The sequence below is a fragment of the Gekko japonicus genome, unplaced genomic scaffold (assembly GCF_001447785.1).
Source record: "Gekko japonicus isolate JY-2015 unplaced genomic scaffold, Gekko_japonicus_V1.1 scaffold92, whole genome shotgun sequence".
Taxonomy (NCBI): Eukaryota; Metazoa; Chordata; class Lepidosauria; order Squamata; family Gekkonidae; genus Gekko; species Gekko japonicus.
The window spans coordinates 304,869-322,575 of NW_015169780.1; the positions used below are offsets into that span (position 1 = coordinate 304,869).

At 41.9% G+C, this 17,707-nt stretch overlaps 1 protein-coding gene across 1 annotated transcript in view; it reads right to left on the reverse strand.

Moving 5' to 3' along the window:
- The window catches only part of PTPRK (protein tyrosine phosphatase, receptor type K), a 492,629-nt gene that overhangs the window by 106,355 nt on the left and 368,567 nt on the right, over positions 1-17,707 (reverse strand). Inside the window, 2 exon segments of the mRNA XM_015416770.1 lie at positions 6,122-6,395; positions 12,965-13,070. Coding sequence (XP_015272256.1) covers positions 6,122-6,395; positions 12,965-13,070 — 380 coding nt within the window.

Sequence of the window (17,707 nt, forward strand, 5' to 3'; positions counted from 1 at the left end):
GGTTCAGGGCTGAGGAGGCTGGATACAATGTCCTCAGTAACCAATTAAGAGGAAGGTGTATGAGTGGTCAGAAATTCACACGAGTCCTGCTTGATCCTGTATAAATTCTTGACCCTGCGAGAAGTAGCTGGAGTAGATGCCGGTTTTTGCCAAATTAGCACCATTATATCAGCAAGGCCCTCCAAAACAGTAAATACCACAATATCAGGCAAATCAGGATAAAAGTGACTCAAAATTTTATCCTTCGTCCTATTATCAGATGTGGAGACGTTAATATCCATTTCCGTAGCCAACCTGAGCATTTGCTCACTATAAAGTCTCAAGTCTTCATTTAGGGAAATAGGAGTTGGATCCCCAACTCTGTCATCTGGAGACAGTTCTGAAGTGCTATAATGCAATACCACAGGGTCCATATCAAGTAGCTTCCAGGCAACTAGGATCACCTGAATCATGTCTGAAACCAGGTACAGGAGGATGAGGTAGCTGAGAACGGTGCTCAGGCCACTGTTGAAGATATGCCAGTGACACATAGTATGAAGACCACTGAGGTGAACAAGGTTGTTGCCACAATGGAGGCATGGTCAGCTCGAACCGTACCAGCTGCCCTGCTGGGAGACTGGATTGCTCCTCTTCAGTTCCTGACAAGACAGCCAAAGTGAGGGGATGGAAAGGTACTAGAATGACATCCTGCTTTTTGGAGGAATGGCTCGGGGAAGTCAACTCGGGGAAGTTTGCAATGTTTAGAAGCAAAGCTAGTCTTCTCCTTATGTTTTATTTTCTTTTGGATGGTGGTTCTGATGAGGAACGGGCTGGGGCCCATGAGGATGGAGACTGAGAACTTCTTGATTCCAAGGCAGCGGTAACTGAAGCAGCTGTCTTAAGCAGGTGTGAAGCCTTGTTGGCCATCAGAGCCATTGGAACCGATTATAAAGATGATGGCCCGCAATGGGACCCTGGTGCCAAACCTGACAAGGTTGACTGGTTCAAGCAGGGTGGTTTCAGAGGTTCTGATCCTGGAACTGACTTGGACAGGCCCAAGGCAGACAAAGCCTTTCCCCAAAGCAAGGCCCCCAGTTGGGAAGCCCAGTCCAAACGTGCATTAGGTGTAAAGCCCTGGCAAATTTTGCAAGCAACCACATTACGTGATTCTCCCGGACATATGAGACAAAGTTTGTGCGCATCACTGTGGGTCATTTGGTCATGCACTTAGTACTCTTCTTGAATAGTGCCTTGGAAGCCATGCGACAGCAGAGGGGGAACTGAAGAGTAGGTCAACGAATGTCACCTCACCCCAGACTCTGTCAAAAAGGAGATGAAAGCTAAAGACAGAAGAGAACACTCTCGGATAAGCAAAAAACCCACCAAGTTCAGCCAGAATAAAGACTGAAATAACACAGCTATACTAGAAAGCTCCTATCTGCGTGGTGGCAAAAAAGGAACTGAGGGAGAAGGGGGCACCTGCCTCTGGAGCACGTGACAGTTTGGGTGGGAAAAGCCATTTGCGTTGGCTCCGGAGGGGGCGGGGCACCCCCTCAGATTGTTTTTAGCTGGAAAAATCTTGTCTGTGGCTGGCCTTGCACAGGCGCATTCGCAATGGGGGCTGCACCAAAGACAGAAGATGAAGAAATACTTTTGATCACTTAACCAGGACCAGAAGAAGACAGGGTCACTCCCTCCCAATCCTCTGCAATCTGACAATATTTCCAGGGCTGACTATATAGATATTAACCACATTGGCACCAACTGCTACTATGTTTATCACTACCAGAATCTACAATTAATTGGGATTTCAAACAAGGGTTTGCATCTAGCTTCTAAACTTGAGTAGCTATGCCTCAGTTCTAAACATTGTTATGATCAGTGCCAATGAAAAAATAAAGCACGGTTAAGTCCAGTGAGAGACAGAGAGGTGACAGGCCAGGATGTATGCAATCTGTTCCCAATTCCTTTGCCACAGTCAAGGGACCAGGAATATTACATCTCCACAGGCCCGAGTCCTTGTCATCTGCATTAATGTCTGCATAAATTTGACAGCCATGCATTAAGAAAAATTACTCTAGAAATTATCAGAGAAACCATCCAGCTCCACAACCATTCTGGCATGCATTTTCACTAGCTATGACATTTTCCTTATTTTGCTACGATGAACAGCTAATTTTTTATAATTATAGACATTAGGCAAGACTTCATTCTAAAGACTGAATGGCAAAGCCATTGATAGCTGTGATCTCTTCATTACTAGCTGCAGCAGAAATCCAAATGGCAGGGTAGAAATGGCTTTGGTTTCTTTTGACAGCAGATTAACCTTCCTGGAGCCTATCAATCTAGTAGCAATCTCCTCTAGATCACCCCTCTCCCCCTTTCTTCCCCCAACCATCTGTTACTAGGACACAATAACCAGAAGACAGAGATTTCATGCAAGACTATACTTAATACCTAAATGGAAGTTTTAAATATCTCAGCTACTGTTCTGAATACCATTTCCCTCTCTTTCCCATCACATATATTTCCATTTACAAAAGAAAATGATTCAGTGGCAGCAGCATGAGGTTTATCAAATCTTGTTACTTTTCACACCTAGAGCTGCCTGCAGTATTTAACTTCCTGTTGCTTTGTTCTCCATCAGTATGCATACCAAAATAGAAAACGGTACACAACTGCGTCAAAATATCAAACCGTGAGGAAATAGCAATGGCGGTCTGCAGCCATACCTTTAGTACCTTCACAGCAGTCAAGCAATTTTGAAACAAACTTGTGTACTGAGACTTTTTACAAACATACCGTGAGCATAGGGGTTCCTTTACAATCAAGGGCTGATTTAGAAAACTTTTTTTTTTTTTGAGGTTTGGTGTGTGGGACCATGAAAAGTTGGTAATGTTTTATTAACCTGCTGAGCAACCTGGATTTTGTTTATCCTGCAGCAATTTAATCTTTCGAACTGTGTGAGCACTGAGAACAACAGGATGACTATTTTCCTGGAAATGCAGAATCACAGATGGCTTGAATTATTTCCCTGAAACAATTGCTGAATTTTCAAGTTGTAATGGTTACTATTACTAACTAACTATGTGGAATATGAATTACAAAGAACTCTGTTGTATGAGAATACATGCAAGGATAAGGATTCATAGTACCAAATGCAACAATTTAGGCCAAAATCCAGACAGTCACAATAAGGTACCAGCCAAGACAGTGAGTCAAGACAGAGTGCCTCAGGTGGGAAATTCTGGGATAACATTAAAGAGAAGCAAATTACCTTAGTAGAGATGGTTATATTTTTGCCACAAGAGATGTGGGCATGTGGCTTTTCTGCCCTGCTATGTCTTCAGAGATCTCTGGGCATGACCAAAGCAGCACAATGCAGTTTTTACCTTACTTGCAGCCTCATAATACAGTTTCTGTCAGACAGGAGGATTACAATGCTGCTTGATAAACCTCTTTTGAAAAAGAGTAGTTGTTAAAAGTTGTTTGTTATGTATCATCTGGAGGGGTTGACATGTGTATGCTTCTCTTTGAAGTTAAAAAAGGTCAGTGATGCATATGCGCAAACAATTACTAAAGGAAAACATGACAGGATTTATAAAATAATATGGGGGAGGGGAGCAAGTTAGTAGAGACAACTATTTCTTTCCACCTCATAATAATACAATTCTGGGACATTCAATTAATTTTATGGGAGGAAGATTCAGGACAGACAATAGAAGAAGAAGGAGTTGGTTTTTATACCCCACTTTTCACTACCCAAAGGAGTCTCAGAGTGGCTTACAATCACCTTCCCTTCCTCTCCCCATAACAGACACCTGTGAGGTAGGTGGTAGGTGGGGCTGAGAGAGATTTTAAAGAACTGTGACTGACCCAATGTCACCCAGCTGGCTTCATGTGGAGGAGTGGGGAATCAAACCCAGTTCTCCAGATTTGAGTCCACTGCTCTTAACCACTACACCACAATGGATCTCAGGAACAAAGTATATCTTCTCTCAGGAAGTAATTATCACAGGATGTGGTGATAACCACTAGTTTAGAGTACTTTAAAAGGAAATGGATAGGCCCATCTGTGACAGACAGTAGGCTGTCCTGCCCCTGAAGGGGAAAACAGCCACTCGATTGAGCCTATGGGCATGTTGCTCCAGCATCCAATCACCTTTCAGAAGGGGGACGGAATCTTGGAAGAGAGCACAGCAGGAGTTTAGTTCAAGTCTGCCTCAATGAGAGTGCAGAAGGAGTCCAGTTCTGCTTCAGGAAGAGATCAGTAAGAGCTCAGGTCTGGCTCAGAAAAAGACCAGATAGAGTGAAGGGTAGCTCTGTCTGGTAGTGCGGCAGAGTGGTTTAGCTCTATATCTGAGAGAAAATACAGTATCCAGTTGTTAAGTCTGTCTCTGGTAATAAGCAGACCTTGTACCATTTGTCTGGCTCTTGGGAAAGGGCAGGATAATGTGGGTAGAAACCTGTATATGTGAGAGGATCCAACCTAGTGGCTAGTCAACAAAAGCCTGTTTATGCCTGAAAGTATTAAAGAAAATTCAAACTACTCTCTGAAACTATAACTAGTTTAAATTAATATGCCTCAGCCAGGCCTATCCTTTGTTTATCTGGAGACCTGTGCTGCTGATCTGTTCCTTGAAACCAATCTGTCCTTGGTTGTTTATATAAAAATCCTGCTTCAGTGATCTCCATATTCTATTTGCTCACCACAAAACTAACCTCATGACAGTGAACCCATTCCTATACAAGTTACCTTAAGAACACTTGGTAACTGAAGGGAAGGTTTGAAGTTTAAAAGAAACCTGGTTCCCGAAAAATTGTAGGAGGCTGTGTGAGTCTCCTCAGTAGATAAAAAAGGCCTATCACACCATCATTAGCCATCATAAATAAAACCTCCTAATTCGGAGGCAGCATTCTCCAGGGGGCAACCACAGCGGAAGCTATGGCTTGTGTCCTGCTTGTGGGTCTTTTAAGGGCATCTCACTGGCCACTGGGTGAAACAGGACCCTGGACTAGATGGAGACCGTGATTCTGATCCACTGTAACAGTACCTGTGTTCTTGCGCAAGATATTTTCTCTCTACATCAGAGCTATGAGTGGATGTATAGAAATATTGATTCCTATAAACCCCTGCCTCCCCCCTGGAATGTCTTCTGATACCTTGTTTCCTGTTACCAGCCAGATGGCTGACCATTTGGTCAATTGCCATGCCATATAGCCACACATTCTTCACACCTCTAAGTGGAAGAGTTAGACTTCAAGGCGCCTGCTTTCAGGCTACAGGGCCCATGTCACGTAGGCCATGGTGGGTTAGAGTTTGGAGGGGCACATGACCCAGGTGTGTCCTTCAGAGCTCTGACCATTCAGATGTTGTTCCCATGACAACCCAAAAGTTGGACACCCCCTTCCTACCCGTGATTGGCTAATGGCCACGCTAGTCATGATTAGATTGGGGTTCTTAATTGTCTGACCCTTGGAGGAGAGTCAGATTTTTCTCTTGCTCTCTCTCTACTGTTGAACTGCACCTGGGAAATGCTGTCCCAGGAAGAACAAAGGACTCCTTTGTGAGCTGACCATGTGCTTGCAAGGATGGAACTATTGTTTCTCAAGATACCTGGACTCTTCCAATATTGCTCGTGGACACTACCCTGATGTTGGTAAATATGTTTCTTACTGTTTAGTTAAGGCAAGACTTGCCAAGGCTGTTATTTTGAATCCTTCTAGTCTGTGCTAAAGTTCTCTACTGAATAAACCTTATTCTTGTTTATAAATAGTGTCTGGATTGTGGTAACTGGACTTCAAGCTAAATCCTGTAGCCTAAACCGCTGACCAATTGTGCTACCTGTGTAAGATTAAGTGCATCTCTGAGCTAGAGTTGCTAATATGTAAAACCCACATGCCAACTGAGATTCTGGGGATCTCTAATCTCAGGTTGGTGAGGGAGTAAGTTTAGAGATTCCTGGTGGCTATTGTGTTTAAATCCAGAGAGCCTACCTTTCTGTGTTATTGTGTAATGTATTGTGCCAGTGTAGAATTCTTTCCCCCATCCCTGGACTGGCCTGGGGGCAGAATCTATACAGTGGATAGTCCAAATTTGCACCATCAATACATTTGATGATCCAGAAAAAAGGCCACTCACCTTCTCAACACTGCTCATGGCTTGAAAATAGATGTTATATCCCTTGCGAGGAGTCAAAGGTGGATTCCAGAAGCCTTGATAGGTTCTGTTATCACCAACTGTGAAAGGGGCTGGTTCAGGAAGGTTACCGGGTGGCAGTTCTGCAGCAAAATAATATGGCGAGCCACCACTCAGAGCATTATGATACGTGACAGGAATCTGGTAGCAATCCATTGCTCCAGTTTCTCGTTTCGTTCGATGAGGATGCAGCTCTTCAACAACAATCTGGTAGGCACTATTCAAACCAACAGAAAAACATTACTTATAAGATGTTAAAACTCTAACATACAAAGATTATTTTACCAAATGTTACTGCATTCAATTCAAGCAAAGTAGGAGATAAACATGTTTTAAAACTACAGTTTATGCCTCTCGTAACTATTTTCCTCATGAATAGTGCATGGTTCATTTTCTAGCATTTCCCCCCTTATTCATCCATCCATCTCTAGTCCTCCAGAATACCCAATGAAACATGCAGAAAACCCTTTTGAACATTAACGTTTTGAAGCATTATGTTATTAAGCAGCCCAAGATGAGTCTGATATTAGGCGCACATTTGTAATACATTAAGCTTTTTGCTTGATAACTTGCAACATTTGAAGTAAGCACTGGCCTTTGAAATGATATTATAGAAAGTTCAGCTTCAAGGCCTGCTTCCAAGCAGTGCCTAAAACACCAAATTGCAGTTGTCATATTATTGAGAAACAGAAAGAGTTGACAGGCATTTCCACCTTTTGACCTTGCTGTGCCATCTAGCCTGGCTCTCAGATATGGAGATCTAAAGTCTAAGTGACATTCAGTAATACAAGCACAGATGGATAGAAATCTGTCCACTCCCTCCAAATAGTTCACCTCCTTTCCCGATAGTTGCCACTGACAAAAACATCACAAATTACTGAAGCAGATGGCGTTCAGCCTATTTAAAAAAACAATCACCGACTTCAACCTCAACTTGCCAATACCTTCCTTGCAATGACAGCTTTTGGTCATTTCTCATAAAAATCTCACTTTAGCACAGAGTGTAATTATAATTCTTCTTTTCCCTATAGGGGACAGAGGCAAACAGCTGAAACATTAGACTAATTGGTAATCAGCGCTCGTATGTTCTGATATCAGGTGCCATAAAGGACAAAAGCAAATTTAATTCCTTTAAAATATGTAACAGTGGAGTAAATATTTCAAGTATTTAAAAATCTCCCTTTGCCTTCAGCCCCTAACACGTGTGATTTATAAACCAAACACTGATTGAAAAAAATGAACATTCAATGTAACATGGAAATATTTAAAGTAGGCAAGCAACTTGCAGGCATAAGTAACATATGGATAAGCCATATTCTCAGCTATTTTTGATTTGTGGTCAAAATGCTACCTGCTATAAAGTCCTAAACATTTTACTTCCGCTTCCTACAGAGCACAGTCCATCTCTGGTGGTTAAGAGACCAGACAGCAGATTCTCTTCCTTTTTGCATCCCCTGCATAAATGATCTCTCCCTTTGCTTTTCATTCCACTGTCAACATTATTACTGTTACTGATGAAGACCTGAAGCCATTTTCCCAGTGCAGCTGTATGAATTCTTTCTCCATTAACACAATGTAGAATTAAATCTGGAAGCTTCTAATTTGGGGGTATTCTATAATACAGCAGGACTTTGTAAACAGGTATTCACTGTAGTCCTATAGTGCTGTTGTAGAGCCTGCCTATAATAGGGTGAAGCACATGAGTGCAACCTTCAGTTGGGACCATCTGACCAGGGTCAGACACAGACAAAAAGCTCCAAGGGTTGCACACTCAAAGTATAGGTTATCACATAAACAAGAAAACCAGATACATACTGGAACCGGCCTTAGCTCCAGAGCTAAGCAGAATACAATCCCACAAGTAATGTGTAACGGTGCTAACTATCAGAACAAAGTCAGAAATTTCAGATGTTAAAACTTCATGTCATGCTTAGGGACATGTGCTTGAATATATTTGGTCTGAATATATACCTGAAAAATGTTTTAACAGTATTTTGGCAGTATATTCTAGTATCTGGATGGTATTTGGGAATCTAGGCAACGCTGGTATCTGGGTCCCAAATATTTCTGAAAATATCTTTGGCCAGTGTCTTAAGGATCCCAAGCATGGTTTTCCTCACTTTAACAGGTTTCCCAGGCAATAATGGGGGGGGGGGGAGAGAGAGAGAGAGATCTCTCCCAGGCAAATGGGATCCCACGTTAGGGGAGGTCTAACTGTATGCCCAATCATGATGGTTCTTTCACAGCCCATAGATTTCTGACCATGGACAAAGAGGATAAAAAACAGACCTGAGTACAGCTTGGCTATATTTCAGGGTGAGGGTTTTTTTGAGTGCTGCTGGTGTGCCTCTGGCTGCTGTGGTCTATCTATACCTTGGATTAATTTTGCTGACCGCTGCTGTCTGCCTGGGAAGAGACTCTTCTTGTTTTGGGGCCAGGATTGGTTTGCACTTTGTTTTAAAATTATTATTTCAAGTTTTTCTGTGTTTGTTTTTGCCTGGTGGATTGCAGGGGGAGGGAGGCATTGTTTTCTTTCTGGTTCTTTTAAAAGTATTATTTGATTCTCTTTTGTGTTTTTGTGGTATTTTGTTGATGTGTCTTGGCTTGTTTTAGTTTTTTTCTTCTTTTTTACTGATTTGCTCTTTAATTTTTAGAGTGTTCATGGTTTTTCTTGGGGGGGGGGCGGTTCCCCAGGTTTTAAAAAGTTTACTTTTTGGCATTGTTCTGGTTTTCCAGTTGTTCTTCTACAGTTGTTTTAAAGATCTTCCTGCATTGTATTTTTTTGGGGGGATGGTTTAGTGGAGTTGTAGGGGTGTTTCTTTTGTGGGTGTTCTAATTAAATTGTTCTGAAAGAAATTTCTTTAACTGTAGGAAAGGGTTTAGATATTTTTTTTAAAATATAGCATAAATTTCAGCCTAGGGTTTAGTCAGTGTTATAACAAATTTGGCTTTTGTTAGGCTTCCCAAATAATAAGAAGCAAGGAAGATTTAAAAAGTGGAACACAGGTTTACTTAAAAAATAGGCTGACTTGCTTCAAAACAACTGAAGACAGGTGATTTAATCTTAAAAAAATGAAGTCAAGTTTTCATAAAAGCTAGGGATTAGCTTAATGTTTTGAAAAAATAGGAAAAATAAATTAAATTAAATGAAGTTTTTAAAAGGAGTTCCATACTTCAATCTCAGGTTTGTTTTGGTAGTTACAAAAACAGGTTAAATTTTAAGCTAGAAAGTCAGAAACAGTTTTTCAAAAAGAATTCATTTAAGCAAACCTAGGTGTAGTTTTACAATTGCAGGTTTGAGCTGAGAAGTGAAGGGCAGCAGAATAGTGAGTCAGGTTCAAGGGCAAGTCAGTTAGTGCTCAGAGTGCACTGTGGCAGCAATCTTACTTTCATGAAATAGTCAAGTGGGACAGAATCTGCAACAGAAAGGAACTGCAGCAGTGTCCTGAGGGAAAGTTTTCTCAGAAGGGTAATGGCATGAAGGAGAGAGTTGCAGCTCCCCCACACATACCTGTGCAGAGGCATGTCCCACAGCAGCTTTCTACCACCCTGGAAGAGGCCTCACAAGGTCATCTTAATTGAGGCTGCCACTACAGTGCCACCTGCAGAGGTGCCTGAGGTAGATGGGGGCACTGTCTGCTGCCCAGGCTGCCCCTCCTTCAGCTGTTGTGACTCAGAAGGACGAGGGTGAGCTGCATGAGCTGTTTTTTGGGCTGAATTTGGGAGATGATTTTCAGGTCACAGGTTCACCCTAGGGACCCAGAGGCCACTGCAAGACCTAGAATTGCTGGGCAATGGTGTCCTTTTTCTTGTTCCTCCACAGTGTAGTAGACCTTCCAAGAAGTGGGAGGAGGAGAGGCTGGAGGTGGTACAAGAGGAAGAAATGGAGGTGTGCCTCAATGTGTTGCCATCTGAACCCTTCTCTCATGAGCATCTTCTTCTGTCCCTCTAGACACACTGTTTGGCCTGGGCCCCTCATAGGAGGCAGCTCTGGTGGTGCCTGCAGCTGGTAGTTAGCATGAGTGCTCCTATTCTTCCACATCTTGGAAGCACTTCCAGAGAATGGAGAAGCCCTGTTTTGCACAGTGACAGCTGTGTAGGGGCTAGGATTAGTCAAGGGATAGACTCGTCTCATTTCTCAATCACCAAGCTCAGGAACCATTTGAAGAAGCACCACCCTGCAGTCATTCTTCAAGGGGAGAGAGATGCCAAGTGGGGTTGCCATGAAGTCACCAGCCAGCCAAGAGGGGAGTCACTCTGACACCTCCTCTGCTGCTTGTGTTCCAGGTCACCTGTAGGGGTAGGGTGCCAAGAGGCAGGCAGCACTTGGCAGCTAAGAGGGTTACTTGCTTCATTGGCAAGATGATTGCTCTAGATAGGCAGCCCTTTTCTATTGTTGAGGATGCTGGGTCTTGCAGGCTGCTCCAAGATGCCTATCCCTGGTATATGATGAATGCTCGCACCACGCTGAGCAGGATCATAGTGCCCTTCCTCTTTTGGGCTGCCAGGGGCTATGTGAAGGCGTAGCTGTCCCATGCTCATGGAAGATCTGTGCACTTCACACATCCAACATTTGGATCCGCTCTCAGGTGCAGCATGCCTACCTCTTGCTGACCGAGCACTAGTGGCAACCTGAAATAATGGAACCTGAATAGTTCTGGAAACTCCCAACCCCCTCAATCCTGAAATGGTATCAGGAAATCCAAATACTCCCAAATAACAGGATTTACACCCTTCCCAAACCCAAATCTGAACAATACCTTTGTTTTTCAGATGCACATCCCTATTCATGCCTGTTTTGCAGAGTTTTTGTGTTGAGATATTGCTTTCGGGCCACCATGACTACCTGGGACTGTCTGTACAAATAAGGTGTTTGCTTCATTTCCTATCTTATGGCTCAAGCAACTGGATTACCCTTTTGGGAACACAGACATTTTATGCTTGCCTCTGCAGACACTCTCATAGCATCTTTCCAAGCCGCCAAGATAAAATAATTGACAAAATTGCTGCTCTCCAAAGTGCCAGAAGATCAGTAAACGTGTCAATTTCAATATCCAACCAGTTTAGAAGAATAAGTGCTGGGGGACAGTGGAAGTTGAGTGCAATGTATGTAATCATGATGGGGGAGAACACTGTTTAATGTTTTATTTATTTATCATTCAGTTCAGAATAGCTTGAGTTTTTTCTATTTCAAGGCAGCTAAAGTCTAAGTGGCAAAAATGATCCTGTACTGGCTCACTCCACGTTGGAAGGAGACTGCATAATTAACAGTCATTGTGCTTACAAAACCACCATATCAGAGCAATGGCTAGGAAAAAATTATTCTCTACATTCTCAAATAAAGTGAGCTTTTTATATGTTCCCCTACCAGCAGTTTTAAGTGATATAGTCCAAGAAAGTTTTACCTCACCTGTTGCTTGTGTGAATTAGTGAGACAGCACTAAGCTGACGTGAATTAAACAGCTCCTTGTTAGGTTATGCTTGAGAATGAACCGCTATAGTTTACAGCTTGAAAAGCCCCCTGCACACATACACAGATGAATATAATCAACCAAGATCCATCATAACTCATTAGCAATATTGTGGCGTATTCATAAATCATGAAGACACAGTTCAGTACTGAGGCCTAACCAGTACATGTTGCCTGTGATAAGCAAATCACTTTTTACATGGCTCACTGACAAAGTAAATGCTTATTCTCTTACTGGCTGAGCAGGAAACCTCTGGCTCAGTAAAAGTAAATCTTAATGTCTGATTCTAAATACTGATTCATCTGGTCTCCTTTGTATTTCATGTCTGCTGTGTGGCTTACATATTCAGGAGGTCACAAAGAATACTAGAGATTATGAGATAACACTTGGCAGGCAAGACATGATTATGTCATGATTAGAACTGTGACTACCCACAGCATGTTACATCTTAAGGAATGATTGACAGCACCCGCAGATTGGAATTGGATTACAGAACATCTGTTTCAACAGGAATGTTCATGGAACAGGCACGGAATACAAGGGAGCATTTGTATAAGTAAAGCTGATTCCTGAATTATGAGTGAGGACATAATTAAATCAGGTAACTGTGTAGTACCCATATTTTCCTGAGAATGCAAATTTTATATATACAATGTGTGTGTGAGTGTGATATCTGAACTGAAAAACCTGGGGTTAAGCAAAACCAGGAGAGTTCAATAATCCTCAAAACCTTCACATGGTTTGCTAGTAAAATATTGTTCCATGTACACTTAAATTCCTGCTGTTAGTAGTTCACCATTCTAGTTTTTAAAGACAGTCAGTCTGAGGGACACTAACTTGTCCACAACTACATGGTAACATAACATGGTAACATAACATGTAGGCCATGTCACCACGTGTGCTCTCACTAGGGTTGCCAACATCTAAGGTGGGGCTTGCAGATCCCCTGGAATTACAAATGATCTGCAGACTACAGAGATTAGTTCTGGAAAAAAATGGCTACTTTGGAGGGTGGGTTCTATGGCATTATACCCTACTGAGGTCCCCACCCCAAACCCTGCTCTAAACTCCACCCCCAATTCTCCAGGAATTTCCCAATCTGGAGTTGGCAACCCTACCTTGCATCTTTGAAATACCACAACAATAAAGTAAGATAGAAATAATGAAGGAAAACGTTAATTAAATGAGTGAGTCTTTGGATTAATCTGGTACTGAATAAAAGATTTGAAGAATTAATTGGATTATCTAAAGTTTTATACATGTGTGTATACAAACACATAACACAAATGAATGGATCCCCCCCCTTTTTTTTTACCTGATAGGCGCACCCTTGGCCTGTGCTGGTCTCAACAGTACTGTTATGGTTGTGGCAGTTTCATTAAGAATGAATTCAATCCCTTCATACTCAGGTAGAGTGGGAGCTGGTTAAGAGAAAATCAAAATCAAACAATAAATTCAATTTTTATATTCATTTGCACAGCTGCCTACAATTTGCATAACATTACCACATTTCTGAAGTCTTTGTACAAAAGGCAATTGCCACCTCCACCTGACGTGTTCTTTGGGTTATTAGTTGGAAGCATATCTCTAGCAATAACTGTAACAGCTGTAATATTGATCACAGAAAAACAAATACAACACCATCTGCAACAATGCAGAATAACTTACCAAACCATTCACACTTCCTATATCCCTCTTTAGAGGTTACATCCACATGAAATCGCAGCCCACTGACCATGTGTGACGCACACCAAGATGGGTGGCCAGTGTTTCATCTGAATAGGACAACTTGTGAATTCTAGGTTCTGGGTTGCATGTATGGAAAGCTGTATGTGTGTGGAAAATCCTCACATCACCTGATTCTACAAAACAGCACCCATAAGAAGCAGTGCCATTGGAACCAGACTAAAGGTCCAGCTAGTCTAGCATATTGCCTCACACTATGGCCAACCAGTTGCCCTGGAGGCACAGAGGCTGAGGCTTTCCTCTGATGCTGCCTCCCAGCACTGGTAGTCAGAGGTTTGTTGCATCTGGATATGGAGGTTCCCTTCAGTCAACATAGCAAAACCATCACAAGATTGGAAAGCTGATCCCAATAAAAACATTCAAAATTACTAGTGTATCTTAATCATTAAAGTTTTTTTTTAATGCATGCTCTTGATCACTGTTCTTAATACTGAGAGCAAACTGGACATACACCCCTTCTCCAGTAGGAAATTCCACTGGAAGAGCGCAAGAGAAAATAAACTGGTCTTCTATTATAACCCACTTAACTTCACACAGGAGGGGAATCTATAATATTGTCCGTTCTGATGATTTCAAATAGGAAATAAGAATATACTGGAGAAATTAGAGAGTAATAGCTAAGTTATTTTTTTCACAACTAAACCAGCCAAAAGACATCTGGAACTTTAAAAACCAACAAATGTATTGTCATTCTTTTGTGAGTCAGAGCCCACTTTGTCAAACAGGAGGAAGCACTCCTCTGGGTATCCTATTCAAGACTGGTGTTACATGAACTCTTTGGTCATTGCCCAGTGGTGGACCAGGGGGGCAAAATGGCCCTGGAAAAGAGCTCCACCTGATAAAGAGGGCCCATGAGCTGGCTGGAGAGAAAGGTTGCCCTGCAACTGCCAGAGACATCACAAAGAGAAACAAGCATACTTGTACAGTTGCCAAAGGTGATGTCCTTCTGTCCCCCCCCCCCCGAAGCACTTTCGTGGGCCTCACCTCTGAGGCCAGCTGGGCAAAGACAAGCCAGCAGTAGTAGTGCTGCAGCAAAGCCAGATGCTGTGGCTGCTGGCTGCCTCCCTCAGCTTGTCCTTGTCAAACTGGACCCACTGACCTAGCTGATGGATCTCCCTCCAGTTGAGGGGAACCACTAATGGGGCTGGTTGGCAAAGAAGCTTAGGGAGGCAGCAGCTGCAACACCTGTTTTTGTTGTGGCTCTGCCATTGTTGGTCCCATTTGCAGCCCCCACTGGCCATCGAACCACCAGGAATTTCTCAAGTGGCCACAATGGCCAGTCTACCCTGCCATTGCCTGAATGCTGCAGTCTAGACTATTTGGAGTTTCTAAGCATTCTTCAAAAGTAGCACAATATACACTGCGATGCAATAGCCCCATCTAGTTATCACCAAATCATGCATCTTTATTTTAAAAAGTATACGCCACTCTTCCAATAGCTATGGAGAGCTTACGTTAATCAGTAAAACTATGTCAGCACAGCTAATTAACAATCAAGTCAGCCAATACTAAACAATAAAATGAAAAAAAATCTGCCTCCAAAAATACAATCAGCCTTGTCTAAACTAGCAACGAAATGCATTCTCCTTCTTGTACCATATTCCCGGGCCGGGGGGGGGGGGATCAACACTTTTTCTTTGTTAACAGGAAATAACAGTGATGAATAACAAGAATTGCAGGGAAACAGAATGACTACATAATTGGATCTTTCATTAGAGGAGGAAAGAGAAACTGAAGGTTACTCTTTGAAGTGGCTAGCACTCATGCATTACCATTTGCTACACATGGTTGATTTCATGTAGGAAAAGCACAAATGATGATAATCAACTTGAATGTTCATGGGCAAAATCACAAACATATCACATTTTGGATTACCATCCACACGCTTTTTCCTATACAGAAAAAGATTTTTTGGGGGGTGGGACCCCTGAAGCATATGAAGTGCCCCTGACTATTCCTTGAGTCTTTTAAATAAAATTGCTAGTATTTCCAGGCTGCATTAGAGCAGCAAAATGGCTTGGCAGTTTTATAACAGCATTTTATTGTACTGTGCATACTTTAAGGACCTTATTTCCAGGTATCTAAATACAAGCACTTGAAGCCAACCCTCTCTATGCACGACTGGTGGAAAAAATAACTGAGCAGTGAAGCAAGAAACTGGCAGAAAATCAAAAATGCTGTTTAAAAGATGAACAATGTTTGCGTTATAGAAAACATGAGTATAGGTCTCATTTTTGGCTATGAAGCTGCAGTGCTGTAACACAGTTATTTTCAAATGGTGTGTGAGGTTTCTCAGTTTGAAGATGAAGTAATGTCAAACAATCTTCAGATAACATGCCCAGTATCACTGGCCTCTTCCCCTGAACTCTGTGATACATTCTTGGATGCCATCGGTTCCTACAAGCTGAGAGTAAGACTCAACAGAGCTTACCAGCATCCTGCATGAAATCAGTTGGGAACTCTAAAATGCAGTCCACAATCTTCTATAGGAGTTCCACAGCAAATGTGCAGGGGCTCTGCACTAGACCTTAAATCCTGGTTCAACCCTGTCCCTGAACTTACATTCTACACTACACTTGAGTGTATTTTTTGTTTCCACATTATATTGAGGTCACCCTGGTTTCACCCCACATTTGTCCCGGGATAAATGGATGCTGTTATAACCAGGGATAAATGCAAGGTATTTTGTTGTGAGTTGCTGATAAAATCAGGGATGAGATCCAAGTGCAGAAAGGACTGATGTGGAAATACTCTCGGAAGGTAGCATATTTAAAGAACAAGACAAAAAACTCTGCTCTCAAACACACATGAAGAATGTTCATTTTTCCATAACGAATAAATTTCCACAGCCTCAGTTGTGTATGAAATGCTCTGCTTTGCTGGATCAAGGTCATAGTGTTTCAGACATTTCTTTCACAGACCAGAATAGTTCAGTTTCTGATTATCAGAAATCACATGCATTAAGGAATCTGACAAAGAAGGTCACCAAGTAATTAAATAAGTTCATTTTTGTCAGTAAACAAACATGAAAAGTGCATTATCTATTTGAATGGATTAGAATTAATTAGAGACTTTATTTAAAGTCTGTTTTCATGATGTAATTTGATATCTGGTAAAAGCTTCTAATGCTGCATACACAACTTTGTACACAAAGTAGACTTATAATCTCAGGAGAAAATGAAAGAAAAGAGGGAAATGTTTCTTAGTAAGATCATCAAATATTCTATCCTTCACAGAAGGTTCCTGGGAAATTACATATTAGCTAGAAGTTGTATGACAAGCCTATCATGAGATCTACAGAACGTACAATAAACCTAGGGTTGCCAGCTCTGGGTTGGGAAATTGGAGATTTGGGGGGGCAAAATCTAGGGAAGGCAGGGACCTCAGCAGGGTATAATGCCATAAAGTCCACCTTCAAGAGCAGCCATTTTATCCAGGGGAACTGATCTCTGTCATCTGGAGATCAGTTGTGATTCCAGGAGATCTCCAGTCAGCATCTGGAGGTTGAGAAAACCAAAGAAGGGATCACAGTACAGGAAATCCATCAACACAAAGAAACACTGTGATGAAATTGACAATAACATTTAATTCTTATGAACATCAATAAAACCTTTTGCAATATAGCTCAGGAAATTCTTTTTTTTTTTTTGTAAAGATTTTATTAGCTCCCCTAAAAAGGGGAGGTATTTCGCTTAAAAGAAAAAAAAAGGGAAGGGTAGACAGCGGGAGAAAGAGAAAGCTGAGTGATATATAAACTGGTAAATTAAACTGTTAGTAATGTCCAATTAATCTTCTTGGGCTTCTTCTGTGTGTTGTCAAACTTCTTTTCTTAGTTCAGTCACATATAATTCTCTGTTAATATGTTAGTAATGTTCCCTTGAATTTCTGTTAATGTTCCCTTGAGTTCCCTTGAGTTTCTGTTAATAAAAAAAGAAAAATCTCTTCTGGACACAGTCAGAACCGCTTCTTTGCGTGCTGGGCACTTTTACTATCGCTGACGTGCAGGGGCTTCCTCTGTTGTCTTCTACTTCCGGCTTGTTAAATCCTCCTTCGGGTTGCTGTTAACATACTCAGTTCATGCACTATAAATCCTCTTCCTTTCATGCCTTGGAGGTCCCCAACTTTGAGAATGGTATTAATTTCATTTCGCTTTTATTTCCGCTCCCAAACTCTCTATTGGGTCCTCCTCGAAACTGGACGTATATAAGCGCTTGCCAGGAACTCCTCGCTGTCACAGTTCAAACTTTTCCATTTTACAGAACTCCCGTCGGATTCACAACCATAAACAGTCCAAAACACTAAACAGCCGGCT